This window comes from Andrena cerasifolii, chromosome 15 (genome assembly GCF_050908995.1).
Source record: "Andrena cerasifolii isolate SP2316 chromosome 15, iyAndCera1_principal, whole genome shotgun sequence".
In the NCBI taxonomy this organism is placed as follows: Eukaryota; Metazoa; Arthropoda; class Insecta; order Hymenoptera; family Andrenidae; genus Andrena; species Andrena cerasifolii.
The window spans coordinates 4,259,960-4,274,189 of NC_135132.1; the positions used below are offsets into that span (position 1 = coordinate 4,259,960).

The 14,230-nt window shown below is 37.9% G+C and overlaps 1 protein-coding gene across 2 annotated transcripts in view; it reads right to left on the reverse strand.

Moving 5' to 3' along the window:
• Window positions 1-9,899, reverse strand: part of LOC143377191 (pancreatic triacylglycerol lipase) — an 88,992-nt gene extending 79,093 nt beyond the window's left edge. The window contains exon 1 of one of the 2 annotated variants that reach the window (XM_076828228.1): window positions 9,583-9,899. In XM_076828228.1, the coding sequence (XP_076684343.1) occupies window positions 9,583-9,584 (2 nt within the window). In that variant the 5' untranslated portion in view covers window positions 9,585-9,899. The remainder of the gene's footprint in view (window positions 1-9,582) is intronic. The other variant, XM_076828229.1, reaches the window with a different exon arrangement.
• Window positions 9,900-14,230: the final 4,331 nt, after the last annotated feature.

A 14,230-nucleotide genomic window follows, 5' to 3' on the forward strand; every position in this document is an offset into this window, starting at 1 on the left:
AATAACGACACTCAAAGTTTGAAATCACTTTTTCCCTATATTTGTCACCCTTTCAACGGCTTTGAAAATTATAAATTTTCAATTTCTGTATTTTATGCTGGTATCCCCCCTAGCCAGAAGTATATTCTTCAAAATAAAAAAAGTTTCAGTCGAATCGGATAATAACTTTTGGAAATACAGGTCCCACCGTTTTGAGAACACTGTTTCGAGAAAAACGCTGAAAAATGTTGAACATTCGAAAAATGAAATAAAAAAAATCGATTTTTAAACCGGAACCTCCCTTTAAGGGGGGATAACCACTATGTTGAGCTCGAAGGGGAATCGAACTGTTCTCATGTTGTCTACAAGTTTGTCTACTTGAAAATATATACCTAAAGTTTTATTTAAAAAAAAAAACTGTTCAAACTTATTTCATCCCTACGAAGCAAGAGTTTTATATAGACACTGCTCAAAATAATTAAACAATCGCGTGTTTAAGGACTTAATTAAATGCCAAATGCTAGGGAATAAATTAAATATTAAAAATAAAAAGACCCATATATTTAGCATGGTAAGATTTTTGTAAAATATCTAGCTCCACAATATTAATAAATTACCTCATTAAAATTCGAATGTAGCCTTTTTGGCTGGCCTTCTTCATAAAGCTTAAAAAAAACATACATAATCCTCTAACTATTTTAAGTAGTCTATTACAATGAATTTGAAATAAGGAAGTCATTCCAACATTGCTAATAGTACATTCCATTTTTATTTATACGTTTTCCTTTCTTTTTTTGCTTTATTGAGTGTGCACATATGTACAGCTTATCTATATATCCCATTTTATTATATCACTGTGCTTTTCATTTCATTTTTTTCTTTTCTATTCTCCTTTTTCCATATTATTTTTATAAACTATTACACGCTTCGTTGTAAATAAAGTGTACTCCCCGTAAAATAAATAAGTGAAATAAAATAATTTTCTGCTTCCATCATTATTCGCGTAAACAATTAATTGTACAAACTCTTTTATAACATACGATTATTTGCAACAAATAATTGCACATGTCAACAAAAACGCTGTGATACAACGGGTTTTGTTTTACTCTCAAGACATTGCAAAGCTCACTGAATGTATCGTCGATGACTTTGTTCAACAACAAATTCGCAAAATTAATAATTTGAAATACTTTTAATTTTCAGGAACAGTCTAGTGAATTCCAAAATGACGCCGCTTAAAAATCTGCTTCAGAGAATCGTGTGTTATTATTCCTGTGAAACAAACTGCAGATCAAAACACTTTCTAGGAAGAAACGATCGTGAAACTACGATCTTATTATTTCAATTTCGTCTTCCGGGGGAGGAAAATGAATTTCAATACGTGCACGTTTCTGTAACAACGTGCGCGTTAATATACTTTTTGATTACATAGTGATAAATTAATCAGCATTCTTCCGTGTTTTGAATAACACAGGAACTTTTATCTCCCGACTTTCAGTGGATAATTATTTTCCTAATCTTGAAAGATGAAACGTTGCAAGGCCTCTCAGAAAGTGTACTTCAAATATTTTTCAGGAATTACAATCGAATTGCTGCGTTCTTATAAAATTTTTCATTTCCTTCGTTTCACTTTTAATTTATCAGAATCACTTAAAAAAATCCACTTCTGTGGAATTCTTCTCAACATTTCCTTGAACCTTAGTTAAGTAATGCAAAAAATAAATTATTTATTCGACAACAAAAATTGAATGATTGAAAAATAACGTAATAGTAATTTACAGCTGTAGTGTGGATAGACTATTAATTAGAGACAGAATGGAAGAAATTGTATACAGCTAATATTTATAAAATATTCATTATTCATAAAGGAACCCAGACTATATTTTTATTCATAGCAATTTGTTCTGCATTGCTCAGTCGTTAATTATCAATACGGTGTAATAAAACATCACATAAACAAGTTTTTCTTTTTTAAAAAGTCAAAATTACCTTGATCTTAGATAAAAAAAAATTATGTAGACAAAAATGTTATTTACATGTCTATTGCTAATAAAATTATTCCTACACTGTTTGTTTCAGAATTCAATTAAACAAAAAGTATGTTTAAGGCAGCTAGAAACACAATATTTTCATTAAAAGTAGCGCAAAACATGCGAGTGAAATGCGGCAACGTCGCTTTGCGTCCATCTTTCTTTCTCTTTCCATCTCACACTTGTGGCGTCCCTTTGCGCGTTCGTACTGGTTCGCAACAAATTACTAAATACATATTTACAGCTTGGTGGTGTTTTTACAACTTTTTACTGTATTCTTTGCACAAGAATACATTGTATAGATGGCTGCCCGGCGTACAGCGTTGCCACGTTTCGAACAGTTCCATCAGGCAGTTCCAGAAATACGAGCACATTGCTGTCTATTTATTCAATTATCTAATAAACCGCGCAGTCCATGTCGGATTTTCTTTTTTAGAATTTCATAGGAATACTTAAGCTTTTTATTGCAACATTTTTTAGGACTTTCTCGCTATTTTTAAGGACCCTGTGCAACATTTTATAGAAATTGTATCGCTTCTCCCATAAGAGCCTGTGTATAAGAGCGCAACTTTGAATTCAATTTTTTCAAAAACCGTGGGATCAATCGACTTGAAATTTTCACACAATGCGGAGTACACTTTGAACATTAGATTAAAACACTGTTCAAAGATTTCTGATTATTTGTTCCCCGGTATCGAACCTCCTAAAATGGAAGCATAACAGTGTTACTTTTTCCCCTTGTCAATGCCACAGAATTTATTAAGCCTGTTAAATGGTAATATATAAGATGATATCTTTTTATTGACACTTAACAACGAAAACACGCAATAAATATTATAATAACAAATCAGTATTGCTTACTGAGAAACAAAAAAACACTCAGGGACAACTGGTTCCTGGACTCACATTCACCTCAACTTTTTCCTTCCTCTTTATTAATTCTATTATCCACTTGGGTTTTTGCATGCAATTTTGAAACACCTTATATAGCCAGCGCGCCGCTAGTTATCACTTTTACTGTAACGAATGCCTTTCAAATCGATACGTATCTACAGTGACTCGCTTTAATATTCGGACACTTTTTAAAATCGCATAACTTTCTTAGAATTGGTCCAAACAACTTGAGATTTTTTGAGAACCTAGAAGGATTAGTTTGCTAACTGACGCGTTTCGTCGTTTTGAAAAAAAAAATATTTGGTTGGAATAGCGAAAAAAATAGTAAAGGTCGATTTTTAAACTTTTTTTTGTCAGCTTGAAATGAAAATTCAAAAAGATTTCGTTAGTATATTAATGTATCTTCCGATTGACAGAGAAAAAATTCCGAAATATTAATTTAAAACAAAATGGCGGCTATTTAAAGTCGAAATCCTGATTTTTTCGTGCAAAAATCAGGTGAAAAAATCAGGATTTCAACTTTAAATAGCCGCTATTTTGTATTAAATTAATGTTTCGGAAATTTTTCTCCGTCAATCGGAACATACATTAATATACTAACGACATATTTTTTGTTTTTTGATTTTGAATAATCTGGTTCCGAATGACAGTGCTCACCACAAAACCAAATTTTTAAAAATGCTTCTTGGATGTCGCATGTTATTTTATTATAAACCTAAATATTTTTCTACGAAAAAATTATCAAATGTTCTTTAAATGTTGCTCTTTTAAGTGCAGAAAGTTTTATAAAAATATACGCTTCCGCTTCTTCAAAAAAAATTCATAAATATTCGCCTTTTTTCGGCCGCCTGACTAGGTATAACCCCTTAAAGCACCCTGTATACTATGTTAAACTGCCCAGAATCAGACTCGTGGAAATACGCCAAGAAAGGATCGCGACTAAAATCCAAATCCACTAAACAGATACTAAATGGATGTTGTGCAATGAATAATGACGAGCAATCATGCAACCAGGAACGGCTTCCAGCCACTTTCTGCGAACTTGAGGGTTCCTGGGAAATGGCCAGAATGGAATGAACGTCACGTGGAACTAAGCGATCGTTTCAAGAATTTCCAGCGGCCGGGCGATGAGTTTAGAACCGTTTCGCGAGCGGAGAACGCCTACGTACGTGGATAGGGGCCTGTCTCCGGAGAAAGTCCGTGTGCACTTGGGTCTGACTATGCTCACAGACCTGTTGGCCTTTTCCTTACCGCATGAGCACCTCGAAAATTTATAACAATTTACCGCTATTTCGATTCTTCCGTCATATGAGAAGATTTGCCATGTTTATGCAAAGCGGGAAGAGCGGGCCTGGAATAAATGTTTAAATGCATATGTTCAGAGGCAACGTTCTACTGAATATTCTTAATTGAAGATGCCTGCTCGGGTCAGGCATAATACCAGCGATGCTGAGCCTCGCCCTTTCTATACTTTGCGTTTTCTAACTCCACGACGTTGTATTGATTATTTTTATAAAGAATAAAGACGATTTGTTATTATTATTATGTATCAAGCAGTGATTTATTTTCTTCTACAATCTTCTTCTACAACTTCTTCTACTTCTTCTAATTTTATTCTGCAATCTTCTTTAATTAACCCTCGGTTGTCACACTGGGTCAAATTGACACGGTAATTTTTTAAGCAAAACACTTTTTGTCGGAACTCTTATTCCTTCAAATTTTTTTTTAAGCACGATGACACTTTAAATGTCAACTTTCAATGATGGGTATATATTCTACAATGTTCAGACTTTATCTCAGAATTTTTTAGACTTAATTTAACAGATAGTTTTCAAATAACAACTGATTGGATATTGGCAGGGTGAAATTAACCCAGTGTGACAACGACGTTCGAAAAAGTGGGTGCGACAACCGAGGGTTAAGTAGCTCATGATTTATTTCTATAGGAAAGATCCGCAACCCGGAAATGAAAATAATTATGAAACTTTGGGGGTAGTATTATTATTATTACGACTTTATTACTCCTTAAGGGGTCTTTCCACTGTTTGCCACTTATGTAGTTTTTGAAAATTTTATTTATTCCGTATACAAATTAAATGATAGCCATATACAGGGTGTCCCAGAATCGAGGGACATCCCGGAACATGCAATATGCTGATGCAAAAAGACATCGAAAAGTCCTTAACCGTTTTGGGATCCGGGGTTTCGTTTTCGAGATATTAATGAAAAAACCCCGACCAATCAGAGCGCGAGCCTTCCGCTGGAGCTCCCGCGCTCGCGTGCGCTGCGACTACGAACAAGCAAGGCGGTATGCATCGAAGGAAATTGCGCAGAATGGCAAATTAAAAAGACGTAACAAAAAAATCTAACCTTTTGCCACGGTTTGTTTGCCATTTAAAGTGAATAATGAATAAAGGATAAATGGATGAAAATCATGTGTAACGTAAAAAGACGAATACACAGTTGTATTTTTTTAGAAGAATCGAAAATAATAATTATTTGGAGTGAGAGGATGAGGAACACGTAAATTTGTGGTTGTGGGTGCCTTGTCTCCTGGCAAGCAATATTTTTATTCCACGGTGCATACATACAAAATATATTGAAGTTGACGAGTGAAGTTAAGAGGAGGGGGTGTGAAACAAAGGAATCTCAGAGAGATCCATTGTAGCTGGCCTCCGCTAGTAATACCCCGATACTAGATCACTTGCCATACCTCAAATCCACTCATCACTAATCTCCACAAAATTCTGCTTCTGAATCTCTGCAAAGTTTGAGCATCTGCAGTGGAAGCCTCACTACTGACTTCAAACTTTCAGGTTACAAGATCGTTCAGCTTTACCTAGCTGTGTGAAACAAAGGAATCCCAGAGAGATCCATTGTAGCTGGCCTCCGCTAGTAATACCCCGATACTAGATCACTTGCCATACCTCAAATGCACTCATCACTAATCTCCACAAAATTTTGCTTGTGAAACTCTGCAAAGTTTGAGCATCTGCAGTGGAAGCCTCACTACTGACTTTAAACTTTCAGGTCACAAGATTGTTCAGCTTTACAGAGCTGTGCGAAACAAAGGAATCTCAGAGAGATCCATTGTAGCTGGCCTCCGCTAGTAATACCCCGATACTAGATCACTTGCCATACCTCAAATCCACTCATCACTAATCTCCACAAAATTCTGCTTGTGAATCTCTGCAAAGTTTGAGTATGTGCAGTGGAAGTCTCACTACTGACTTTAAACTTTCAGGTTACAAGATCGTTCAGCTTTACCGAGCTGTGTGAAACAAAGGAATCTCAGAGAGATCCATTGTAGCTGGCCTCCGCTAGTAATACCCCGATACTAGATCACTTGCCATACCTCAAATCCACTCATCACTAATCTCCACAAAATTCTGCTTGTGAATCTCTGCAAAGTTTGAGTATGTGCAGTGGAAGCCTCACTACTGTCTTTAAACTTTCAGGTTACAAGATCGTTCAGCTTTACATAGCTGTGTGAAACAAAGGAATCTCAGAGAGATCCATTGTAGCTGGCCTCCGCTAGTAATACCCCGATACTAGATCACTTGCCATACCTCAAATCCACTCATCACTAATCTCCACAAAGCTTGTGAAACTCTGCAAAGTTTGAGTATGTGCATTGGAAGCCTCACTACTGTCTTTAAACTTTCAGGTTACAAGATCGTTCAGCTTTACCTAGCTAGCAAATAAAACTGTAAAAGAAACAAATATGTTGATCATTTAACAACACAGCTGCTCTAATTCCATCTAATTACGCTAACAGGTTACAAGCTCGCATCCAACGGTAATCAGTAATGCTGCGCTAAAATGCTTCTTAGCCAACATTACCATGCAAATTTCAAACATTTCTGCCGACTTAATGGAAACGTAAATACGTTACGGAGAAATCTCGTGAAATTACTTTTGCACGCAGCGCCCCCGTTCGGCGGTTTTTATAACCTGTTGAACGTTCGTTCGGCTGCTTGCAGCGTCGACGAGAATTCGTTAGCGTTTCATCGATTCATCGGGCCGCGCAAATTGACTTTTACCGCTCGACGGACGTCGCGCTTCGAAATTTCCTGTTGGTCAATCCACCTGAAAAGAATCGATAGACACAACGGCAACGCGTTGCAGCGCCATTTGAAGGTGTCTTCTGCCCGATCTCGACGCGTGCCGTGAATCGAAATCGCGGTCAACTGGGAATTGGGCTCGTGATTCGCGTGACGAGTGACACGAAACAGCGAATTCGAATTCAGACACTGATACTTATAATAAGTCTATATTACAGTTTACGATTATCCTGGTCCATTCTTACGCCCTCGCATCATTTTACCCGTAAATTTCGCATTCATTTTTCCGCTTACATAAAGTGTAGGTAATATTATTAACTGTAACGAATATTCGAATAATCTAAGTATTCGAATATTAGAGAATTCGAATACTCGAATAATTTAAGTATTCGAGTATCAGAGAAATCGAATATTCGAATGAAGAATCTCGTTTTCGCTTAAATATTTAAAAAATAGTCGTCGAAAATAAAAATTCTATTTGTTTTTGTTCGCCTTAATAAATAAAAAATATTCTAGAGGCATTTAAACTTTCAAAATTTGAGGAAAAAAAAGTTTTTTCTTTTTAGATTTTCGGACTTTTTTCGAAAACCATTTGTCGCACGAGAAAAAGTAACATAACATAAAATATGCTCCTTGTCCGGATCTACAACTTTTGTTTGACATATTTTTTTATGTAATCAATAACCTGGAGGATATTATATAAAATCCACTTCGCGTGCTGTTAAATAACTATTTAAATGTTTAAAGGCCCAGGGGCACCCTTTCCCGTTATCCGATCGAGCTCAAACTTTACAAGAATTTTTTTTTGTAATTATTTGGAACTATTCTGGAGGTTGCCCTGAATAAAATTCAAAAGTCGAAAATAAGAGCCACCCTGGTGTAGCACGAACAAAAACAAAGTTTCAGTCAAGTTCTTTATCTGAACCTCATGCACCTTCTTTGTATCTAAATAGACACTTTTGGCTGATACTGTTAAATGGGGTAACTCTGATCATAGGGGTAACTTTACCACAAAAATAGAATTTAAAATAAATTCCACTAGTATCTGTTGTACCCACACCAGCTATTATTCTCAGATAAACTGCATCTTGAAGTAGGCACAGGCAGAGGTAGTAAGAATAATACCTGTTATAAAATAGGTGCTGGGGGAATTTGTTCTAAAATCTAGTTTTATGATCAAAGTTACCCCATTTGAGGGCATGTACTTTATATGCAAACCTTGCACTATGAATTGTACAGAAAGTAAAAAAATATATACGTCGTGGTTCACGCAGGTGATTCTACACCAGGGCGGAGCGGAAAATTTAAATTTGAATTTTCAGTTGGCCTGGGTGCGGGATAGTTACATTTTGATTAACCAAACACAACTGTAAAAAATTTTTTGGAAATATTCATGTCTGCAAGTTCCTTTTTCATATAATCATTTTCAGGAGAAAAAGGAACCTACAGACATGAATATTTTCCAAAAATTTTTTACAGTTGTATTTGGTTAATCAAAAGACAACTATCCCACACCCAGGCCACCTGAAAATTCAAATTGAAATTCTCGCCTATATAGTATCGCTCCGCCCTATTCTACACCCTCGGATCGGCGGAGATCTGTTAAAAAGAAAGCGCAAGTACCGCAAAATTGACCCTGGCCTTGAAATTCACTCTATTTTTATTGTAACGTTTAACTCAGTGAAACTAGCAAAAGTGTCAAAAGAACTAAGTACCAAAGAATGCTTCAAATAATTACAATTCAAACAATGTTTATCCTCCCAGTGAATAGAGGACATTAAAACAAAAAAAATGGATCTCGATTTTCGAGTACAAGATCAATTTTGCGGTATATTTCTTAAACACATCTACCCCGATCCAGGAACCGTGACATATACTTCTTTTGCACCCTGTACAAGCGTCAACTTTAAACTATCCATTTCCAAATTACAATTGCAACAGCTACAAGACACCAAACTCTTTGACACCCAAACACCCATTATGCATTAGCCATTCATCCCACCCATCGCTTTCACTGTTGCATGCCGCATCCAACAGTTCCCCCAACCATCGCACGCATCCACCCATCCGAAGCCCATGGATCCCCGCAGCGCCAGGTTCCCTACCAAACAACTGCACAACCTTCGGTCGCGTCGTTGACTGGAAGCCCAACGAGGAAGTAAACACGACTACCGCAATCTCGGTCCTCAGCGACCGCACGCGAGGGGATCGACCCTGACACTGGAACGATCGACGGACGCTGGCAATGCCAAAGAAGAGTCGCTCCTCGGTAACCGCAGAAACGTTATTAGGACGGTGCAGAAGTTCGTTCACTCACTTTTAGATGATGCGAAGCAGCGATGGGCAAAATTGTCTTACAAATAAAATTTCGATAAAGTCAACTCGGGTTAGGTAATTCTTTTAACTTTTATTCTTTATTCGAAATTGTATTTAGATACAAATTTTGCTCATCTCTGATGTTCAGTGTACAAAAGTGTCCTCTCTACTGCAGCTAAGTACTTGTACCTTTACCAGAAAAATGGCAAAAGGTTATTTTTAATATCGATGAAGACTTCGGTTGGATAAAGCGAAGGAACATTTGCGCCGACCGCGACCTAAGAAATAAGTGGACTTACATTGTCGAAGTCTCTCTTTCATGTCACGGCCTCACGTTGCCCTCGATCGATCTCCCATACTCGCCGGCTGGAACGATGGATCCCGCGTCTAGATCGCGTCCAAACGCTTCTCACACGAGACACCCCGATCCACAGAGGGATCTCACATCACGGCTCGATCGCGGTAACACCGATCCCCGCGCGGCGGCTTCCCCTTGGCGAGGACGGTTCGATCGGACCGATTGGCAACGAAATGCAACGGGACAGGTGGCTGTGAGCGAGGCAGGTGGGCAGAGGATGCAACACGGTGAGAGGCCGACGCTCGACTGAACGATCAGGCTGTGAGCATTCCGTTTCAACCGAAATGTTTCACCCCCCACTGGCTGGTCCCCACCGATGACTACCTGTGCGTGGCACAATAAGAACGTTTTTGACCAGGTCGGGTTTTCTTTGACCTTTGTGGGCGCGCGTTTCCTAAAGGCGAATTTACACGGTTCAGTTTTGGGCAAACAGGGCGGCTGATTCGACGAATTTGGAAGAATGAAACCGGAGGGGAAGGTTTACGTATTTCAATGAAATTGGGTAAACTGGTTCAGTTAAAAAAAAATTGCGAAAATTAAAACCGACTTCAAACAAATAAAAATGCTCTGAAAAGGGAAAAATATTTTTTTTCCTTATTTAATCTATGATTCTCAATTTTTTTATGTCGGCGCATTGTCATTTGCACTGTGTGAATCTGGCGCCGACTTAAAAAATTGAGAGTCGTAGATTAAATAAGGAAAAATTTTTTTTCACTTTTCAAGGCATTTTTATTTGTTTGAAGTCGGTTTTAATTTTTTAATTTTTTTTTTAATTTTTTTAGTTATTTAAGTTGTAGAACTACACTTAGGTAAAGGAGCTGCGCGTAAAAAAAAGAATCGTTAGCTGGAAATTTACAAAATTAAAAAAAAATAGCGCAGCAGATGCCACTCTTTCTCATGTAAAATGGTCCGATATTCCGAAAATAAGGTCTAAAAAAATTTCAATAGATACGTTTTCGAGATATCGACAGGTGAAATTTTTTCCTGTCCGTCAAAAAGGTGGTCCCACCAAAAACGGTCTAAATTTTATTTATATAAAAAAAATTCTCTCTTTTTTTACAGAGATTAAAATGCATAAACCAATGAATACAGGATTCAGACAGTGGTAGGTCCATCCTTCTTCATTGAATAAAACTACTTTAAACATATACTACTGAATCTGGTGCAAACTGCGAAACAGCAAAAAAAAAAGGGAATATATACATATGGGGACAAAAATACACAATTGGGGATAGAAATTACCGGGGATAAAAATCGTATATCGAGGACTGCTTCTGGAAATCGGGAACAAATGGTCACCTTATTGTTAGCCTAGGGGCGCCAAGTCTCTAACTCCGCCCCTGCCTAGAACAGTGCGCGCCCAGATCGCGAACTTCCTCACAGGAGACGCGCGCTGTCTTCGATAGGATGTTACGGCCGTAAATTACGGGGTTTGCCGATCTTTCGCGCAGTGATTTACCGGGGACGTATGAAAGCGGCCGCCAAGGTGAAAGAAGCACGCGCGCATAATGACAGTGAAAGGAAAGGTGGCTCCGCCGTTGGTCGCCCAGCAAACTCGCCGCTATTATTCCGTCGGGGGGCGCTCGCCGCCAGGAACCGATTGCGGGAAATGTTCGTCCGTTTCGGAAAGGTCGCGGTTTTTCCGGGAAGCGAGGAAAATTATCGGCGCGGGCCATCGCCCGCCGCAGCAACGCTGTAATTACGTCGGAATGGCCAATTTCCGCGTTAACAAAGTCAGGGGGCAGACGGCCCCATTCGACTGGTAGACGCGTGAGGAATGAAAGTGAGCGCCCCCACGGCGCAATGTCGACGGGTTCATGTGGGAACGCGGCTCCTCGGCGCGATGGGAACTCGCAGTCTCGTAGATAGTCTGGTTTTTACTTCCTGCACGACGGGGAACGTCATGGTAGAGAGGAGAAGCGCGTGCTGCGACGTGGGCAATCTCATTTTCTCGGTGGGATAGTCTTCTGCGTGGTAGAAATTAGGTACTTGCCTGTTGCGAATAAAACTGCATTCCCGCTTCATTCTTTGCATACCTGGGGAAAGGAAGAGATACAGTGTAACATTTGGAGGAGATAATTGCAGAGGGGGTATATGTTTTCTTCTTTCTTTAGTCACTAAAATATTTTGTATAATTATATTGATCAGTGCTGTTAACTATCCCAGATAGCACACGACGTCTGTAAGCCGTCTTTAAGACGTCTTTCAGACTTTCAAGACGTCTTAAAGACGGCTTATAGACGACGTGTGCTATCTGGGTATGGTGAGGTTGAAGTTCAACCCGTTGAACATGCCTGCTGTGATGTGTTTGTTTTTGTTTGGTTTTGTATTTTGTATTTGTAGGGTTTTGGTACGAAGAAAATAATGACGCATTTGGTGGTAAATAGTTAAATACTATAACTATTTTATTTGAAATATCGCTGTGATATTGTTAGAGCAGTAAAGAGGTGAGTATGCGCATCCGCCATATTGGGTCCTCTAGAGAGAGAAGATTGTTGAGTACCCGCCTTTTTGAGTATTGTCAGATTCACTTTATGAACAAAATATGCGTTATTGATATTGATGCATGGTAGCCCGACACATTATTAGCGTATTTTATTACATTTTAGTTTGCATTTGGTTTATAAAGCGAATTTGACAGCACTCAAAAAGGCGGATACTCAATAATCTTCTCTCTCTAAAGGGCCCAATATGGCGGATGCGCATACTCACCTCTTTAGTGCTCTAGTATTGTCGCTTGCTCTCGTGAGACTATTTAATTGCCTGGGCCACGCTTAGCCCCTCCACGTCGGTCTCGAAACTTTCGAGTTGAAAGGCTCTCCGCTAGGGCGAAGAAAGGTCGCGGTTCGCGAACGTTTGTTTTGACGCGCTAACTTACGCACAGCGGATCGCCTAACCTTCGCTGCTGGAACTTGTTGTGACGCGTTCAGCTCGCCACAGAATTTTATTTTATTTTGTAATTATTAGTATTTATATTCTTTTTATATTACTATTGTACTACGTCATTATATAGTCTTAGGGTTAGACTAAAAAGCAGCAAATTGCTAAATTTCGCCCATTACTACTCTTCGTGTTTTTTGGGAATGTAATAAAAACGGAGTATTATTATTGTTATTTGGTTAGGAGAAGTTGTAAAGTGGTTGCACGCCTATGCTGTGGGCCAGTAAGGGACAAGTGGGGAGGAATATTGAAAAAAGTAGCACATAGTAGATAAATATAGTGTTTAGAGTAGGAAAAAGTAGGATATAGGAAATAAATAAGAGAAAAGTGGACTATTCTGCGGCACAGAAAACAGTGAGTTGTTTTACTTATACAGGGCGGCCCATTTTAAGTGAACCACCCAATTATCTCGAAAACTATTCGTTACTGAAAAAAATGTTTCAAGCAAAACTTACTTCGTTTCGAGGGGACATCTTGTGATTGTCACAAATCTTATCCAGATGGACGTGCCCTCGAGATTTCAGGGTGACGTTTGATTTTTTAAATGGAATTATATGGTTTTATTCAAATGGACGTGTAACTCGTTCCGTTATGAATTCATCGACCTTTAATATGTCAGTGTTCCAAGGTCATTCGTGGTCATTTATAGCCGTTCAAAACTCGCCCTAAAACCTTGAAGGCACGTCCACGTAGATTTGTGACCGTCACAAGACGGCCCCTTCGAAACAAAGTAAGTTTCACTTGAATCAGTTTTTCAATAACGATTAGTTTAGGAGATAATTATGCGGTTCGCTTCAAATGGAACACCCTGTATATTATGTACATTGTACTTGAGTTACATTGCTTATATATTATACAGCTGATTACTGGCGCGCTATCACGTGAAATAAAATTTATTATCTTGTTTTAATGAATATTAAGTCCTGCCACGGTTGCTGTTGCAATTCCGCATTAACGAGACACACTTCTTCTCGAGAAACTATTATACAGAGTGTTTAAGAATCATTTTACATGGTTTGTATTTTTGTAAGTTGAATATAAATGTCTTCGCGGAAATGTTAGGTATGATGAAAGGTGGTTGACATTTTGCTTGTCTCCATTTGTGGAAAGTTTCCTGCAGTGACTGAACAATCAGTCATAAGTTAATTATAAATTAGTATTACAAAATAATTGTGATGGAAAAGCCAAATTAGAGACAATTTCTGGTTAATTGGCGGCAAGTTTATTTAAATGCGAATTTTTATTAAAAAGAAAACTACAGATGGCTAAAGTAATGAAACTTAATTTAAGTAGGAAAAAATAGTTTAAATATTATTTTCAGAGATTTAGTATTGCCGCTTTCAATTTTCTTGACTCTTCCGTGCAGATAAAGTTGGTTTTTAATTAATAACATCGGGTTTTTATTAAGATTTACATATACATTAGGATCTAAAATCTTTTAATATCAGGCAAATTAATTATATAGGGTGCCCCATCTAACTTCATTAATCTTTTTATCATAGTTATTTGCATCAATTACCAAACTTTTACGAATATTTGTACGTAAGGTCACGTAAAGGTCATAGTATTATAGGTCGTTGGACTCGTCATGACCTTAGGTAACACGACATGATAATAAAAATATATAGTCCTATTTAAAAAAAAATCCG